This window comes from Rhopalosiphum maidis, chromosome 3, assembly GCF_003676215.2.
Source record: "Rhopalosiphum maidis isolate BTI-1 chromosome 3, ASM367621v3, whole genome shotgun sequence".
NCBI classification, from domain to species: Eukaryota; Metazoa; Arthropoda; class Insecta; order Hemiptera; family Aphididae; genus Rhopalosiphum; species Rhopalosiphum maidis.
Window position 1 is genome coordinate 56,933,149 of NC_040879.1, and position 15,807 is coordinate 56,948,955.

The window sequence follows — 15,807 nt, forward strand, 5'->3', positions numbered from 1 at the left end:
CCTATATATATATATATATATATATATCGCGGCACTGTGGCAGCAGTCTCGCGCCGGTTGTGCGGAATATACACAGTCGGTGCGCCTAATAACCCGACCCCGCCCGTCCACCACTACCGTCGCCGAACTCGTATATTATTATATCGTAATGATACCATTATAATATTATATTATATTAGGTAGGCAGGTGCTTTCGGTTGTCGGACCGAACCGACGACCGTTAACCGCGTGTTATATACCTGTACTTGCCCTTACCACCTATATATCCAACGCAGTGCCGTTCAGAGATAGCTGTCGTCGTCGTCTCGTTACGTTCGTCTCAGTGGCGTATCTAACCTCCTCCCGCTCGCGCGAAAACGTCTTGAATTCCGAGCCAGTTCGCATAGTCCGCGACTACCAGTAGGGTTATTACCACCCGTGTTCACATCCTGCCAAAGTATTCGACCGCCGTGTCTTCAACAAAAGGTCTGTAACGAAATTTTCACAAAAATTATAATATATAATGTGTGTCGTCGTCGTCGTTGTTTGCATTCAATGACACGCAGGTATATACGGGTCATATACTCGTACGAAAACGTTTTCAACGCGATTTTGCACGCGTGTGTGAACCGCGATCCACCGATCTTAGGACGTTGGATACTTTTACCTCGCACGCAGACGGGTTTTGTCGAGAACGATCGATTGCTCTGTACAATATATTATTATATACTTAATAATTTAATAATATGGTCTTAAAAATTTATATTTCGAATATTATTAAAGCCGATCAACATCAACCAAATAATTTATATTTACATGTAAATAGTGTATTGTATGTATAATGCATAATATGACATACTAAAAATTTAAATTATATCTATAAAAACGCTGAATAAATCATTAAAGTTAGCGCGAACGCGGCATAATGGCACGAATGAGCTTTCATTAAATTATGGTATAGTAAAATAATGAATTTAAACAAAATATAATTTTACCTATTCCGTATATTATCGTATGGAAAACTGCGACTTTGTTGTTTGTACATGTCGATTAGTTTATAAAATATTTCAAAATTATTATATAGGTATCTATACGTAATAATTCACAATAGGTGGTAGATATATTAAAATTCGATACTGTGAAATGTATACTTGAACACTTTTATTGAAACAGTTTTACTCAGTTATTGTATTTTAATCATAAATCGGCACTAATGCATAGTATCGAGTGCGATGAAAAACTGAAAACAATGAAAACCGCTAACTCTATTAACGACCAATGGGTAGACAACAAACGTTAAATGGGACTCACTGACTGCAGGATATAATACGTTTGTACGTGATATTAGAGATACGGTAGAACAGATTATAATATATTGCAGAATATATAAAATTTAGTCTGCAATAAAACGATATTAAATCACTTTTCTTTTTAATTCGCCTTATAACAACACACTAATTAGACAACGCGCGCACAAAACAGTTATCCGCATTCAATAACGACACGAACACTTTATTACGATTATATTATTATTTCCACCGCGAACGTTCAAAGTTGACTGGGTAAGTCTTGCGCAGTTTTCGCTAACAAAGTTTTATCCATATTTCGTCTCACCTCGCCATTAGAGGGGGTGTTTGAATTGTGAACTTTATAGAAAAGTCACACGACTATAGCTATACTATAGCTCTTATTGTATAGCTATGTATACAATAAGATGCATTTAAGTGTCATCATCCCAGTCTTTACATTTTTTAAATATTATTTTCATATAAACATATGTCATTACAAATAACATTTTTACAATCGATTTTAATTATTTTACTTTTTTTTTAAATACATATCATGCGTTTTTATATAATAATATAATCTTTTAATATTCCTAAGCAAAATATTTTTCGGTGTATTTCAGTGTATAAATACTGCATTTTGAACGAGTATTTAATTAGTTAAAATTATTTAAAGTTAAAATAAGCGAAGCAGTAGATTGACATTTTGTTCGTATAAACTTTAAATTCGTATAAATTATAACTACACGCTTGAAATTCAATTGTTATGTATCGAAATACTCCGAAAATTACTGACTAAGAATATAAAATTAAAAATGAATGTCGTTGATGAAAAAAAAATAATAAAAACATAAAAAATGTAATTTTGTTTTTCAGTCGTTGATTTGTAACGGCATAAAATAACATAGAAAACAATATTTATAAAAAAGTTAAAAATTTTTCGAAATAATGAGTATATTATAGACGAATAGACGAATTCTCTTGCAGCATATCATTATACCACGTATACATGCCTGCATTCCTTTTTAACAACTCGCAAATCGATTATTCGTCATTTGAATGTAATAACTACGTGCATCACGCGTATGTCTGAAACTAATCGATGCAAATATTTTTTACTTTTCTAATAATATTCTGTTGTTTGTGCTGGTTTTTTTTGTTCGGCAGATGGCGCTAAAGATATGGACATTTCTGTTAGTAATGTCGCTGCCGGCTGCTGAGCGTGGACGCGGTTTCGGTTCATTGGCGGCTACAGTATTGGGCAATATCGATTACCACCGAATCCAACAAAAACTGTTCATTCCCAACAGCATCGGCGACGATGACGATATAATAAGTAAGTAAATAATATCATCATCGTCGCGTATTGCGTTAAACACTGGGTATTGTGTATACCTAAACAATAATGCGATTAAATTGGTCCCTTGAAAATCCCGTCTTGTCCAAAAAAATGAAATGACGTTTTATTGTAGTTTTGGATTCTTCATTTGTAGATTTACTCAATAAACTCAATTTCTCACAGTTAAAAAATAATTAACTATTAAGAGTGATGCAAATTATAGGAATTGAGAATATGTCTATTGCAACAAAAGTTTGGGTTCTGGGATAAATCGAGTTTCTCGAAAACGGCTTATTCATATTATTTTATAGATGTATGAACAGTGTTAAAAAGTCTGAAATTCTAATAAATTACTTTTCTATGGTTCCTATTTTCATACAAATAATGATTTTCTGTATAATTATTAATCACGATTAATATTGAAATATCATCTAATCATCATTGACTTTATTATGCGATACGAAAAAATGGATTTTACATAGCTGTTTGTTAATCATATTATATCCAGGAGCGTATCCCGGAAATTTTCAGGGGGTCCAAATTTGTAAAAAGTTTAAATTCTTGCTGTCAATTAATGGGAGGGGTCCAGACCCGAACTCCCCCCATGGGTACGCCCCTGTTATATCTATTAACCGCTATTATTGCGGAGTCGATATAATATTATAGACCTTTCATTCGTATTTTAAATAAACATTCAAAATTTATATATGTCTATTGTATGCAAAAATGTACAGCTTTGATCAATACCATAATTTATTTTCGATTATCATTCGATAACACATAAACAGATTCGAACAAATTATCGATCGTAAAATATAAATTGTTAATTATCGTGTTTGATAAATTATTCACAGTGACTTAAAAACTGGGGACATCGATCAAAATTATTCGTCGATGCAATTGGTCATCATCAGTCGGGTGATATCGTAATTGATTTTGATTTTCTCCGTTACAGTTCGGCCTCCTGCTGTGCCGCCGACCTTGTGGTGGACTGGCCATCGGATGGACAAGCGGGCCGCCCCTAAGATAACCAACAAGAATCCGTTCGCGGCGGTGGCGGCCGCGTCTTCAACCACACCGTTGGCCGACGGTCGGTGCATGGCCCGCGTGCAGTCCGCCCTCGGCGACATGATGTCTGCGGCGACTGGCGTTAAAAACGGAAACCGACGTCATACCGCCGTCCCGCAGTCGCTGTCCGGTTTCATGGACCTGTCCGGTTACGCGCTACACCAACGGTTGCGGACGGCACCCGGCGCCGAAATGTACGTGACCGGAATGCGCGCCAAAGTGATGCCGCCACGTGACGCCGCCGCCGCGGAGTCCTCGCCGAGCGGCGCCGACGCCGGCGGTGGGGCCGGTAGCGGCGGTGTGGGTGGCGACCGTTCGTGGGCTCGGGTTGACGGGTGCCGGTACGATCCGCTTGGCAACACGCTCGAGGCACGCATGCGGTTCGGCCGCACGTTGATGGTGTCCGGCTCGGTGCGGCTATTGTACGGCGGTGGCGGCGGTGGCGGTGTTGGCGGCGGAGGCGAAACCGGATGTGACATGACGCTGCGTCTCAGGCCCCGAGCCGGTCTGGGATTTACGGCCGCGCCGCTCACCGTGCCGGAAAAATCGCCGCCCAACCGTCTGACGGCCATGCCAACGATGACCATTCGCACAACGGCCACGTTCATAGATCCCGAACCCGCCGACGACCCGGCCGGCGCGTACGTGAGCGTCCACTCTTACAACTGCGTGGGCGGGGCGGCGGGATTCCCCGGCAACAGGGAACGGCCGGTGGCGATGGCCGCTTCGTCTGATCGCTACGAACAGTTTTTGTCGTCCGAATTGGGCGGCGGCACTAGCGACGAACTGCTGTTGTCGGCCGGCGGCGAAACCGACGTGGACGCGGACGACGGCGGCACAGAGTCCAACAGCGGCGGTCTGGGCGACGAGCGTAGTGGTCGGCGCCCGTCCACGTCGTCGTCGTCTTCGTCAGCGTCCGACGAAACCGCACCCGCCGATAACCCGCCCGTTTCAGTCGACTTCCCCTACGTCTCGGCCGGCTTCGTCAACCCACCGGCACCCAGCCCGGAACCCAGGCTCCACAGGATACAGTACCACAACAAACTACCCCAGCACCCACTGTTGACCATCGCGTCCTCCGCTTCCCCCGCTGCCAACGGCCCACAACACCAGCAGGCGCAGGCGCAGGACCAACTCCTCATGGAAATGGAAGACGTGTTCGTCCGCGGAGTTCGATCCCTGTTGGCCAAACACATGGAACGCACTCTGAAACCCGTCTTGAAGGACTCGCTCATGGCCAACATGGGCTACACAGTGTCGTACGGTTGACATATTTTATTATTGTGTCGTTACACTGCATGCGCAGTGTACATTACCCTAAATTTTTTAGTTTTTTTATATAATTTATATACACATATATATATATATATATATATATATATATATATATAAACTTTAACCGGTTAGTCAATATTATATAGTAACTATATATGACTACGTATTATACAATGCAATAACTTATTTTGAAATATTTATGTTTAACACAAAATATTTTAACGATCAATTCTGTTTGTGTTGCTTAAAAACAATACTAACGATGGAAGTCGTGTCAAACATATTATTATCATGTTGTATTATTTTTATAAAAGGTGTTATTTATATCATACACAAATATTGTTTAGATTCTGCCATTGAGAATGCATCATTAAATTAATATAATATATCACCATACTTGAGTATTATAAAAATAAACGAGTTCTGAAAACCGTCATATCTATATGTCATAACGGTTATTGAGGCAATAAGACACGATTATATTGATGTAAAAAGATTACTAGTAAAACTGCACTTTAAATATTTGTGACCAAATCGGTTTTTGTAATAATACATTATTAAACTATCAATATTATGTCAATGTGTCGAATACATTTATTTATATTTATTATTAAAATCAACGTCCTAAATCCTAAACTAGAATATCAATTATTAAATACTTTTACAAATACAATTACAAACACATAAAAAATATTATAATATATTTGAGATATATTCTAGACACTTTTTACATTTAATTATTTTAAAAGGTGATATTTATTCATACTAACAAGTCATTACTAGTGTCCAATTGTTCATAAGTAATAGGTACGTATTAAAAAATTATAAGTAAGACTAAAGACACTAATAAGAGCGAAAATAAAAATAAAAACACATAATGATTTTAACTACGTAAGTATTTAAATATAGGACAAGAGTTCAGAGCATACTCTTGGTTAAAAAGAATGAATAATAATTATTAATAATTCATATAATATTTACTTTATTATGTAATTTAGATGACGTCGTACCCGCATGTGTTGAATTCGTTTTACTAATGCGTGAAATGGTAAATGTTATATTCAGAAGAATCCAATTTACTTTACATTTAAAATTCTAAGCGACACGATGAATGTATATATTTTACGATAATGTTTATATAATTTTTTCTTTGTGAGTGTATAAGCTACAAATAACAAAAGTAGAAAAATTAGTAGAATATATTTCCATTTACATATTGATTTCTGGTACCAAATTGAATCTATAATTAATACTTTTAAAAGGTCAAAGTTTTAAATTCCCAGTATTTTCCAAAAACCAAAATTAAAGAAAAACAGAAATTTTTACAAAAAACTAGTTAGCCGTGAAATTTATTTTGATGTAATTTATAACAAAAACTGTAGATACTTTAAAAGTTCACCAAATGGTGAATATGATCATTTTCTATACGCAATATAATTATTAAAATATTTATTTATTTATAAACTATTTATTATAGGCAAATAAAATTTTCTAAAGTTTTGTTTTATTTTTTTATAAATACCGAAAAAAAATCTCGTTTGATCAAAAACATTTTTAAATCCAATACAAGGTATTTGATAGGTAAGCTATTTATAAATGAATTAAAAAATATCTAAAATGTGTCACAATTTTTTTTTATAAACGTTTTATAGAAATATAAATTAAAAAAATAAATCCTAAGAATTCAGGCTTACCTGCTGTCTTTACTCAGATTTGTTTTTTTATTACAATGATCCACTTAATGACAAGGAACACTCGAAACCTACTATAAAGCTGAACAACTTTCCCTAGTTGTTTTTCGATTATTTTGAAATTTACTGAGAATATTTTCCATTTGGTCTCTCAAAGTACCAAATAGATATAATTTTTCTACCAGATACTACCACAAAATTGAAGTTTAAGTATTTTCACTATTCCAAAAAGCAACAACAGACACAATATATTTTTTTAACAAAACATACAAAATCAATGCAGGACAACATCAGAGCGCATTTTTTTTAAATTGTAAATGTATGTTTTTGTATATTAAAAAAGTAATGTAATTTTTAACATTTTACTTTTTAAATGAAAAGGTAACGTAACGTGGTAAAAATTATGTCAGGTAACGCGAGAGTAGTTTTAATAAATATATTTAAAGTAACAATTAACGTAATTTTATTACCCACTTTTTAAAAGTAATTTTCCCAACACTACAATTATGTTAATTAAGGACCGCGACTTATAAATTACTATATAATAATGTTATTTTATGGGTCAAAATCTTAGACAAACTTTGCAAAAAAGACATTTAGGTTTCATAACAAAAAAAAAACAGTCTAAAAAGTCAGTAAACAAATATGGTTTTTCTATTAAAAGTTTACAATATAATATTTGAATTAAAATATTATTTCAAACGGAGTCCCATTTATTTTAATTATTGATAAAATAAATCAAAAACCTTTTTTTTTGTTTTTAAGTTGAATTGAGATAATTTTACAAGTATATGTAAATACATTTGTACAATTTACCATTTATTATTTATAAACTAACAGCTACAGTCTACCTACTAACATTTTATCATACAGGACATTAATAAGTATATTATATAGTAAAATATACTATGAATATACTATGAGAAGTGAACAACTTTTAGAAACTTGAATATATTCAAGTTTGAATACAGTTTATTAAAACAGTTTTACACGTTATAATTATATGAGTAATCATAATATATCAAATTAAAAAAAATTGGGAAAATGTCATACATATTAAATATTGATAGAATACAAGATTAATGATGTGAAAAATAACATAATCACATATTATATCGCTTTGCTGCATAGTACTATTTGGTAAATATGCAATTGAGTAGGTCATTAAATGATAATGTCTCAATGAATTAGATTTGATTTCAGTGATGAATCATTAAAATCTTTTGCAAATAGTGAATACGTCATATACAATCATTATCTAGTTTCTATTTCTAATGAAATTTTATAATTTATTTAAATTAATACATGAGTAACATATATTTCTACTTGGTAGGTTAAACGAATTGTGATTGTAGCCAAAAACATTACATAGATTCTAATTAATTATTAACTAATGTAATATTAATATAATAATATCTTATAGTCAACACTGACCTACCGTAAGTCCGTAATATACCTTATGATGAATTATGAAAAGTATATCAAAATATTTAAAACCGTCATTTTATTTATGTATCTGATTTCGTACAAATTTTAACTTGAAATGCCTATAAAAGAAGATTATGTATACGTAATTTTCGAGTTACTACAATTAATAGTTTTTGAAAAACACTATATTAAAATAAAAACGCTTGCCAAGTCAGAGATCAAGATGTAAACTTTCTCGATTTTCAATTTTTAGAAATTTATTAATTGTATGCAATATGTATGTATAATATATTTTATTTTCATTTTCATTTAGTGAGATAGATCTCTGAAACCGGAAAGCGGATTTTGTTGTTTGGGGTCTTGTTAGATTCACATTGGCTAGGAGAAGTGCAGTGAAGATTTTCAGAACCTTATCTTTTATAGCTAATTCACTACAGAGCTTCAAAAAAAAAAAATGATAACACATTTTATTGGGCGTTTTTGTGTTTTTCAGCTTAATAGCTTTGTAGTGAGTTAACGATTGAAGATAAAGTTCTGAAAATCTTCACAGCACTTCTCCTAGCCAATGTGAATCTAACAAGACTCCAAATAACAAAATACGTTCTCCAGTTTCGGTAATTTACCACGCTAAATGAAAATCAAGCAAAAAAATAACTATTTTTTTAACTGTGAAAAATTAAATATTTTTTTTAAACATTTTTAATCCCACGTTTTCTATCTACTTGTTAATCCCTTTTTAATGAGCTATCAACCAACTTTTTAGCTAAAATAGTTTTGGAGAAAAGTTAAAAAAATTGACATTTTGGTACTGTTCACGCCGACTTTTTTGTGGATTCAAATTGTTATACTGCTTGGGTATGATATCGGATCTCTCTCATTAATATTTTATGTTAAAGCTAGCTTCATTATCCACTTAATCATCACAACTGAGTTATATTTTTATCATTTTTCTATTTAACAAGAATTCTTGAAGTTTTAAAAATTCAGACTTTTTTTATTTCAATTACCATACTTACTTGATTAAAAATCAAGAAAGTAAAAATCGTTTGAAGATTAGTTGTTTTTTGATATTGCCAGATGAATTTAAATAATATCCTAAAATATTTCAATTATTTGGAAAATATGTAAATGGATTTTCGATACTTATTTTTTAATTTCAATAAAAAAAAAAAACGAAAAACATTGTACTCAATTATCAATATTTTTACTAAAAAACAAACAGTTTATTAAAGGTACGCAAAAAAACTTTGTTTGTTATTGAAACAATTAAAATTTATTGAGAAAATTAAAATGCAAATATTTTATAAATATGAATGAAAGTATCTTCGTAGTTATTTAATTTTTGAATTACAACAAAAATAAATCGATTTTTTTGTAAACAGGATTTATGTAGGACATTTTCTAGTTTTTCTTGATTTTTAGAATCTGAGCGTAGCGTTAAATTTATTGGTTTACTAGGATATATGTTTTGTTTTTTTTTTTTTGAGTAATAGTATGTTTCTTGTAATAACAACAAAAATTCTCCAATTGGTTAGGTTACTTTGAAATAATTTAAAAAAATTTAAAAGAAAAATGAAAAGTTTAGTTTTTGACATAATATACAAATATGATACAATTTTCCTTATAGATTTTCTTTTCGTAATAAAAAAATATCTAAAATAAATTTGCACGATTTTTTTTTAGCTTTTAAAGTTTAAATATCTTCCAATCTTATTATATTATTCATAAAAATAATAGCAGTATAAAAAACATATTGAGAAACTTAGCCTATATATATATCTGAGATAATCTTCACTCAGTATTATTTGTCATAAGTAATAATTTATCGTTGAATTCAAATTTATTACATAAATTGCAATAAATGTCAACATATATTATACTCTTACAAATAGTACATACTAAAACAACTTCCTTAGTTTTTATTTTTATATTTCCTAATTACTTTTTACTTTTACTTTTTAGTGGGTACTAAGCATTTTAACCAACTAGACCCAATTTGCTAACAGAAATCACCCTTGAAATTGAAGATTGAAACATTATTATTACCAATCTAAAAAATGATGATGGACACAAAAATTATTTTAAAAATAATATATATATATAAATACATAAATATATCATAATTATTGAATCTATTAATATGATACTGGAAAAGGCAAACCTCAAAATTTATCTATATTTTATCCGACAAATTTTTATCTTCCATTGCTATATATCCATTGTAGACTATTGTACAAAAATCTCGGATTATATATTATAATTCTTACATTATCCGCTTTATCCGTTTATACATTTGACATTTCATAAAACTTTGTTCAAATGTTTATAAATATAGTAAAATAAGTAAATATTATAAAATATAATAATCTGAATGGTATTGCAATTGCTTTCGTAAAAAAAAAAAAAAACACAATAATAACGATTTTTCAAATGGAGATACTTACTAAGATATCAACAATTTCAAACCTACGAATTGGAGAGGGAGTAATCTATTGGACAAAGAGAATTTATTTTTATATTCCTGTTCGAGTTAACTGTCACAGTGTGACTGCATCGTTTGAAATAATCTGTGTTGTAATTCCTCGTTGTTTTGATACTACCTGGTGACCGCTCTTAAAATAATTCGAAAATATGTTTGACAGGAAAATTGGGTAATCGATATCGACCACAATAATAACCAATCTATTCGTATAATATCGAATAATAATATATTACATTATAATGTTTAGTCGGCTGAAAACTAATAGAAATTTTTGCTCGATTTATTCGAGAATATGGACTCAATATATTACGTAAAAGCTTTGTTATTATAAAGCAAAAATAGCGTTTGCGTATACATGAAAAATTATTTAAATCGTGGTTTTAAGTGTCATAATATGAAAATCTATTATTACTAATAGTAATCAGTTATCAATCAAAATATTAATAATAATAATAAAGAAACAAAGGTTTCTATAAAAATATATACAATAGTTTACCCTATAATTTGAGACATAAATTATGGACTTGCATTTGGTAATATCTGAAGAACCAGATGAGTATTGAATGAAGTTTAAATTAATTGTGCATCAATATCTCTATCCCTCTTAGAACCATTTTTTTGGTTATTTGAATAAGACGTATAACATCAAGTTTATCAAGTTCTATGGTGGTAAGAAGATTGTTCATATTTCTATTTTAAATGAAAATATGTTTCATCCATTTTATGAAAAAATAATGGTAAACGTTATCTACAATGTTCGATGTTAATATAAATCAAAATTAATATTGTAATTATTAAAGAACATCCAAAATTGTTAGATAACCTATTTCAATTAAAGTCAACAAAACAGACCACTAACGATAGTTTAAAGTTAAAAGTTTTTTTTCATACATTTTAACTGAACCAGTTATTTTTAAGATGTACTAATTAATTAATTTAATGGTTTAATTATTACACAGGCAACTTTAACTTAACGGGTACGTTTTTAATATAATTTAAAACAAAAAAGATTATTTTAATATCTAGTAAGATTGTTTAGGTCCCTATTTATTCACTGAACATAATAATTATAATTCTTGATTCCATTTTCAAAAATATTATTTAACAACTAATATTCAATAAATTAAATAAAAGTAATATTTTAATATTCAAATCAAAATGAATAATTTCCAAATATGTATTTTGATTAAAGTGTTAAGCTGTTACACAAACGTACATTTAAACGATAAAATGCATTAGCATTATAAAAATCTAGATACCTATCTACATGTATTAAGTAATACATATTGCATAAAACATATGAACGGTACAATTTATTTTGGATTATTTTACATAGAATAATATGATAACACTTAAAAAAATAAATGTCATTTTAAATGTATTTTAAACTACTAGAGCTAACTTACCCATCGAAACAGATAAAATATTAATAATTTTAATGCTAAAAACAAACTTTATGAAACATATTTATAAGATTAATATTAACATATATATTTTTTTTTATTATTTAAAAAATATTAAAATTTTATGCGATAGGCTTTCAAATTTCTTAAAACTATCTTATCTAATATTTAATATTGACCATTTATGACAAAAAAAAATAATTTAAATTGAATAATTATTGATTTATTTTGTTTTCTGTGATACTGAATTGCAGATTATTCGAATTTTATCATTGTAAAATGTAAATGTTATGTATCTAAATGTAAAATAGTCAAAATGTCAGAACAAAATAAATAAAATGCAGTGCAGTAGATGCAAGTGCTGATGCCAAACATTTAAACAAACAATTTTTTTTTTTTTTTAATTCTAAAAAATAGAATTTTATAATCTTATTCAACATTTAAGCATTTAGTGAAAAAAAACATTAATTTAGATAAATTAAACATTAAACAAATAAATAAATATAAATAGCCCTCGACAGATAAATAATGCCTAAATACTAAATTTAATATTTTTATGTCTGAAAATTAGAAATAATTGAAATAAATTAAATTATGAAGACAAAAGGGATAATATACTTTCTTTGTATCTTGAAAAATAGTTATTTTATGCTTTTAAATTAGTTTTTTTATTTTCCTCCCATTTTTGATCATTTTATGTTTGAAAAAGTTAATTTATGTTATATTTTTATTAATTAAAAAATAAAAATTAAATTACAATATACATTCAATAAGCAAACTAAAAGTACGCTTGGTATACTTATAACTAGTGTTTGAAATCATAAAGTGAAACATTAAATTTTTTTAACAAAAACATTGATGATATTAATTCATTTATTAGTACCATATGTTAAACTAAACATATAACTATATAAGCATATAAAAATATTATGTAATGCAATTATAATATAATGTATAGTAATGCAATTTATTTTTATTACTCTATAATATTGTATCCTTTAAAAATGTTTGTATGTTATTTTTTTAATTTTAAACATTCAATATAGTTTTATAATATTTAAAAAAACAATTACTAATGACAAATGTGAGTAACAATAAGGCTTATTAAAAAATAAAAACAATAATAAATTTTATTATTATTTTATAGAAATTACTAACACTTCCAAAAGTAAAATTTAATACTTGATATTACTGTAATTGGTAGGATATAATAATAAGTAATATAATTACTAAGAATATTATACTAATCAAAGTATGAAGTAATAAAAGATCTATTAACAATTTTTATCACGAAACCTTGTCAATTCTTTTTAATTCTTCCACAAATATAGAGATTTCGTACAACTAGAGAATAATAAAGGTGTATTCAAACGTTTTTTAATCATTTACAAACCACAACAAAATTGTTTTAAAACGTTTTAATGAATAAAAAATGTTTTTATCGTAAAAAAGCAATCCTCTAATGTAAGTTTGGGAAAGGGGCTCTTATACCCGACAACGAATCTATTATGCATGATCTCATTGTAATAATTAATAATATATACTTAATTAATGCTACAGCCATGGCATTACTCTATCCAATTGTTGCTAAAATATTTGTGACTTCTGGGCTTTAAATACTTGTGTATATATTAAACAATATGTATATTATTCGTAAATATTTATGGTTTTGATTAACAACATTAAATAATTATCGGTAGTGGCGGTAGTATGAAATAACAATACTATTAGGTATATAAAAATAAATACTGATCTAATATGAAATATAATTTTTATATCAACGATTGTGCATATATTACATATATATATATTTAATGTTAAACTATAATATTCAAGATAGCTACAATAAATTTTTGTCGCCACTGCGACACTATACTACCTACTGAAAATTAAAAACGAAAATGTGCTTCTTATAAACACATACCTATAACTATATTGCTAAAATATAGGAATAATGCGTACAGTAGTTACAGTTTTCTGAGGCAACTCTGTACACAATATCGTTTCTGTTCAAAACATAATGCGGTGTAGCATAAAGGTGATATTTCACGGTTCGTTCGACTGCGTAATATAGCCAAAACGGCTAAAGGTACGACCAGTGACCGCCACCGCGTTAAAAGACGATGAAACTATACCTATGTGTGTGTGTGTATGTGCCACAATCAGTTTACATATACACACATTCGATACACACGTCAAACCGACCAACTCTAAACATAAAAATAGAAATAATATAGGTAATAATATATTGCAATATAGGGCTATACTTCCAATAATACAGCAGCAGCTGCAGCGTACCGTTATTTCTACACTTAGTTATATATACGCTTTATTCTAAAATATTTATATTATCTTTAGTGTAGTAGATAGGCAATTTATACGTTGTGCATTAACGTCGTATAGTGGTGTAGCACATTATATCCCTTTGAAAAAAAAATACAAATAAACAGGTCATAAAATGTTTATAACACGGATAGAAAGTAAATCGCATATTGCACAGTAATTAATTTAAAATTTAATTTTTACGAACAAAAAATCGGTTTCAATCATTTTTACAGACATAAACCATTAGCCATCGCTTTGAAAATGCACCTATGGTACATTTTAAAACTACTAACAGAGATAAAATTTCTCAATAATTTTACCATTTTATATATTTATACAACTCCACGGGTATTCAATATTGACTATTAATTAATAGTTAAATTGGAAAATATCGTAAATGTAAACATTTTTTATATCTAATAATAACAGTGAGACATCATTTTTATGAAATGTAGTTTAGTATTTTATTTTTATTTATAACTGCTTATTATCCATCGGCAATTGTTAACAGTTAACTTGATATACAAGTGCATAAATAATAATAATTATATTATTATGTAGTACTACTTACTATATAATATTAAGTTAGTGAAAACTTTATGTCAGTGATTTGACGTTTCGAATATTTCATATATTTTATTTTTATTTACTTAAACCTAGTATAATAGTTCTTGAGCACATTATTTCTATGACTATTTATTCACGGATTAACATAACTAAAATGAGATAGAGGAGATTAACATCCCTCAAATATTGATTTGACCTTTCCTTAAAATACTTTTTACAGATTTAAAGATTGTTTGTAATTTGTTTTGTATAAGTCACTATAAAACCTACTGTTATAATATCATTGTCAACGTTTTTTTTTATCGAGACAATTGTGCAAGTGACCAAATGAAAGTGATATATCAAATTCAATTAACAGCAGTGAGGACATTTCAAATAAATTTGCATCAAGAAAGTTATCATTCTATTAGATTATTTTAAACGAACAAAATTATTATTAATGTTAATTATTACAGTTTGGTCCTAACAATTTTTGTTTAATCTTTCTTTGTGTCTTTAGTTGTATTTATTCAAATGGTGGGTCGAGTAAAGCCCCCCGTGGATTTATATTCATATAAATACTTTTTTTTTATTGAGACTATTATAGCCACTTAAAATCTCAACCCTAATTTATAATATATGCCCATACAGCATCTATCTACAAATAATTATAAAATAGCAACTTTATCTTTTGATTAGAAATGAATGGTAATTTGTTTACTTTTTTTTACTACAGAATTATTAAAAATTTGTAACAATGCACTATTTAAATTTCAAATATTTATTTATATATTTATATTGATTTTAAACTTATTTATACGACAAAACAAAATTAATCTATTCTAATTAATCTAATGGTAAATTTAATTTTTGCAAAGTAAAACTAAACACGATCGCCTTATTTTATATTTAGTACTAATAGTACAATGTATTTTTTTAAATATTTTATATCAAATGGTATATTTATATAATACAATATTAAGCA

At 29.1% G+C, this 15,807-nt stretch overlaps 1 protein-coding gene across 1 annotated transcript; it reads left to right on the forward strand.

The window, feature by feature from the left end:
• The first annotated feature begins 191 nt into the window (after positions 1 to 191).
• LOC113556342 lies at positions 192 to 5,527 on the forward strand. Its single transcript, XM_026961217.2, has 3 exons — positions 192 to 465; positions 2,433 to 2,601; positions 3,560 to 5,527. Exons 2-3 carry the CDS (start codon positions 2,433 to 2,435, stop codon positions 4,939 to 4,941), a joined length of 1,551 nt encoding a protein of 516 aa, XP_026817018.1. The 5' UTR covers positions 192 to 465; the 3' UTR covers positions 4,942 to 5,527.
• Positions 5,528 to 15,807: the final 10,280 nt, after the last annotated feature.

Coding starts and splice junctions, on each gene's coding strand:
- LOC113556342 (XM_026961217.2), top strand. CDS start 2,433: ATGGCGCTAAAGATATGGACATTTCTGTTAGTAATGTCGCTGCCGGCT. Junction 2,602..3,559: donor CGACGATGACGATATAATAA/GTAAGTAAATAA, acceptor TCTCCGTTACAG/TTCGGCCTCCTGCTGTGCCG.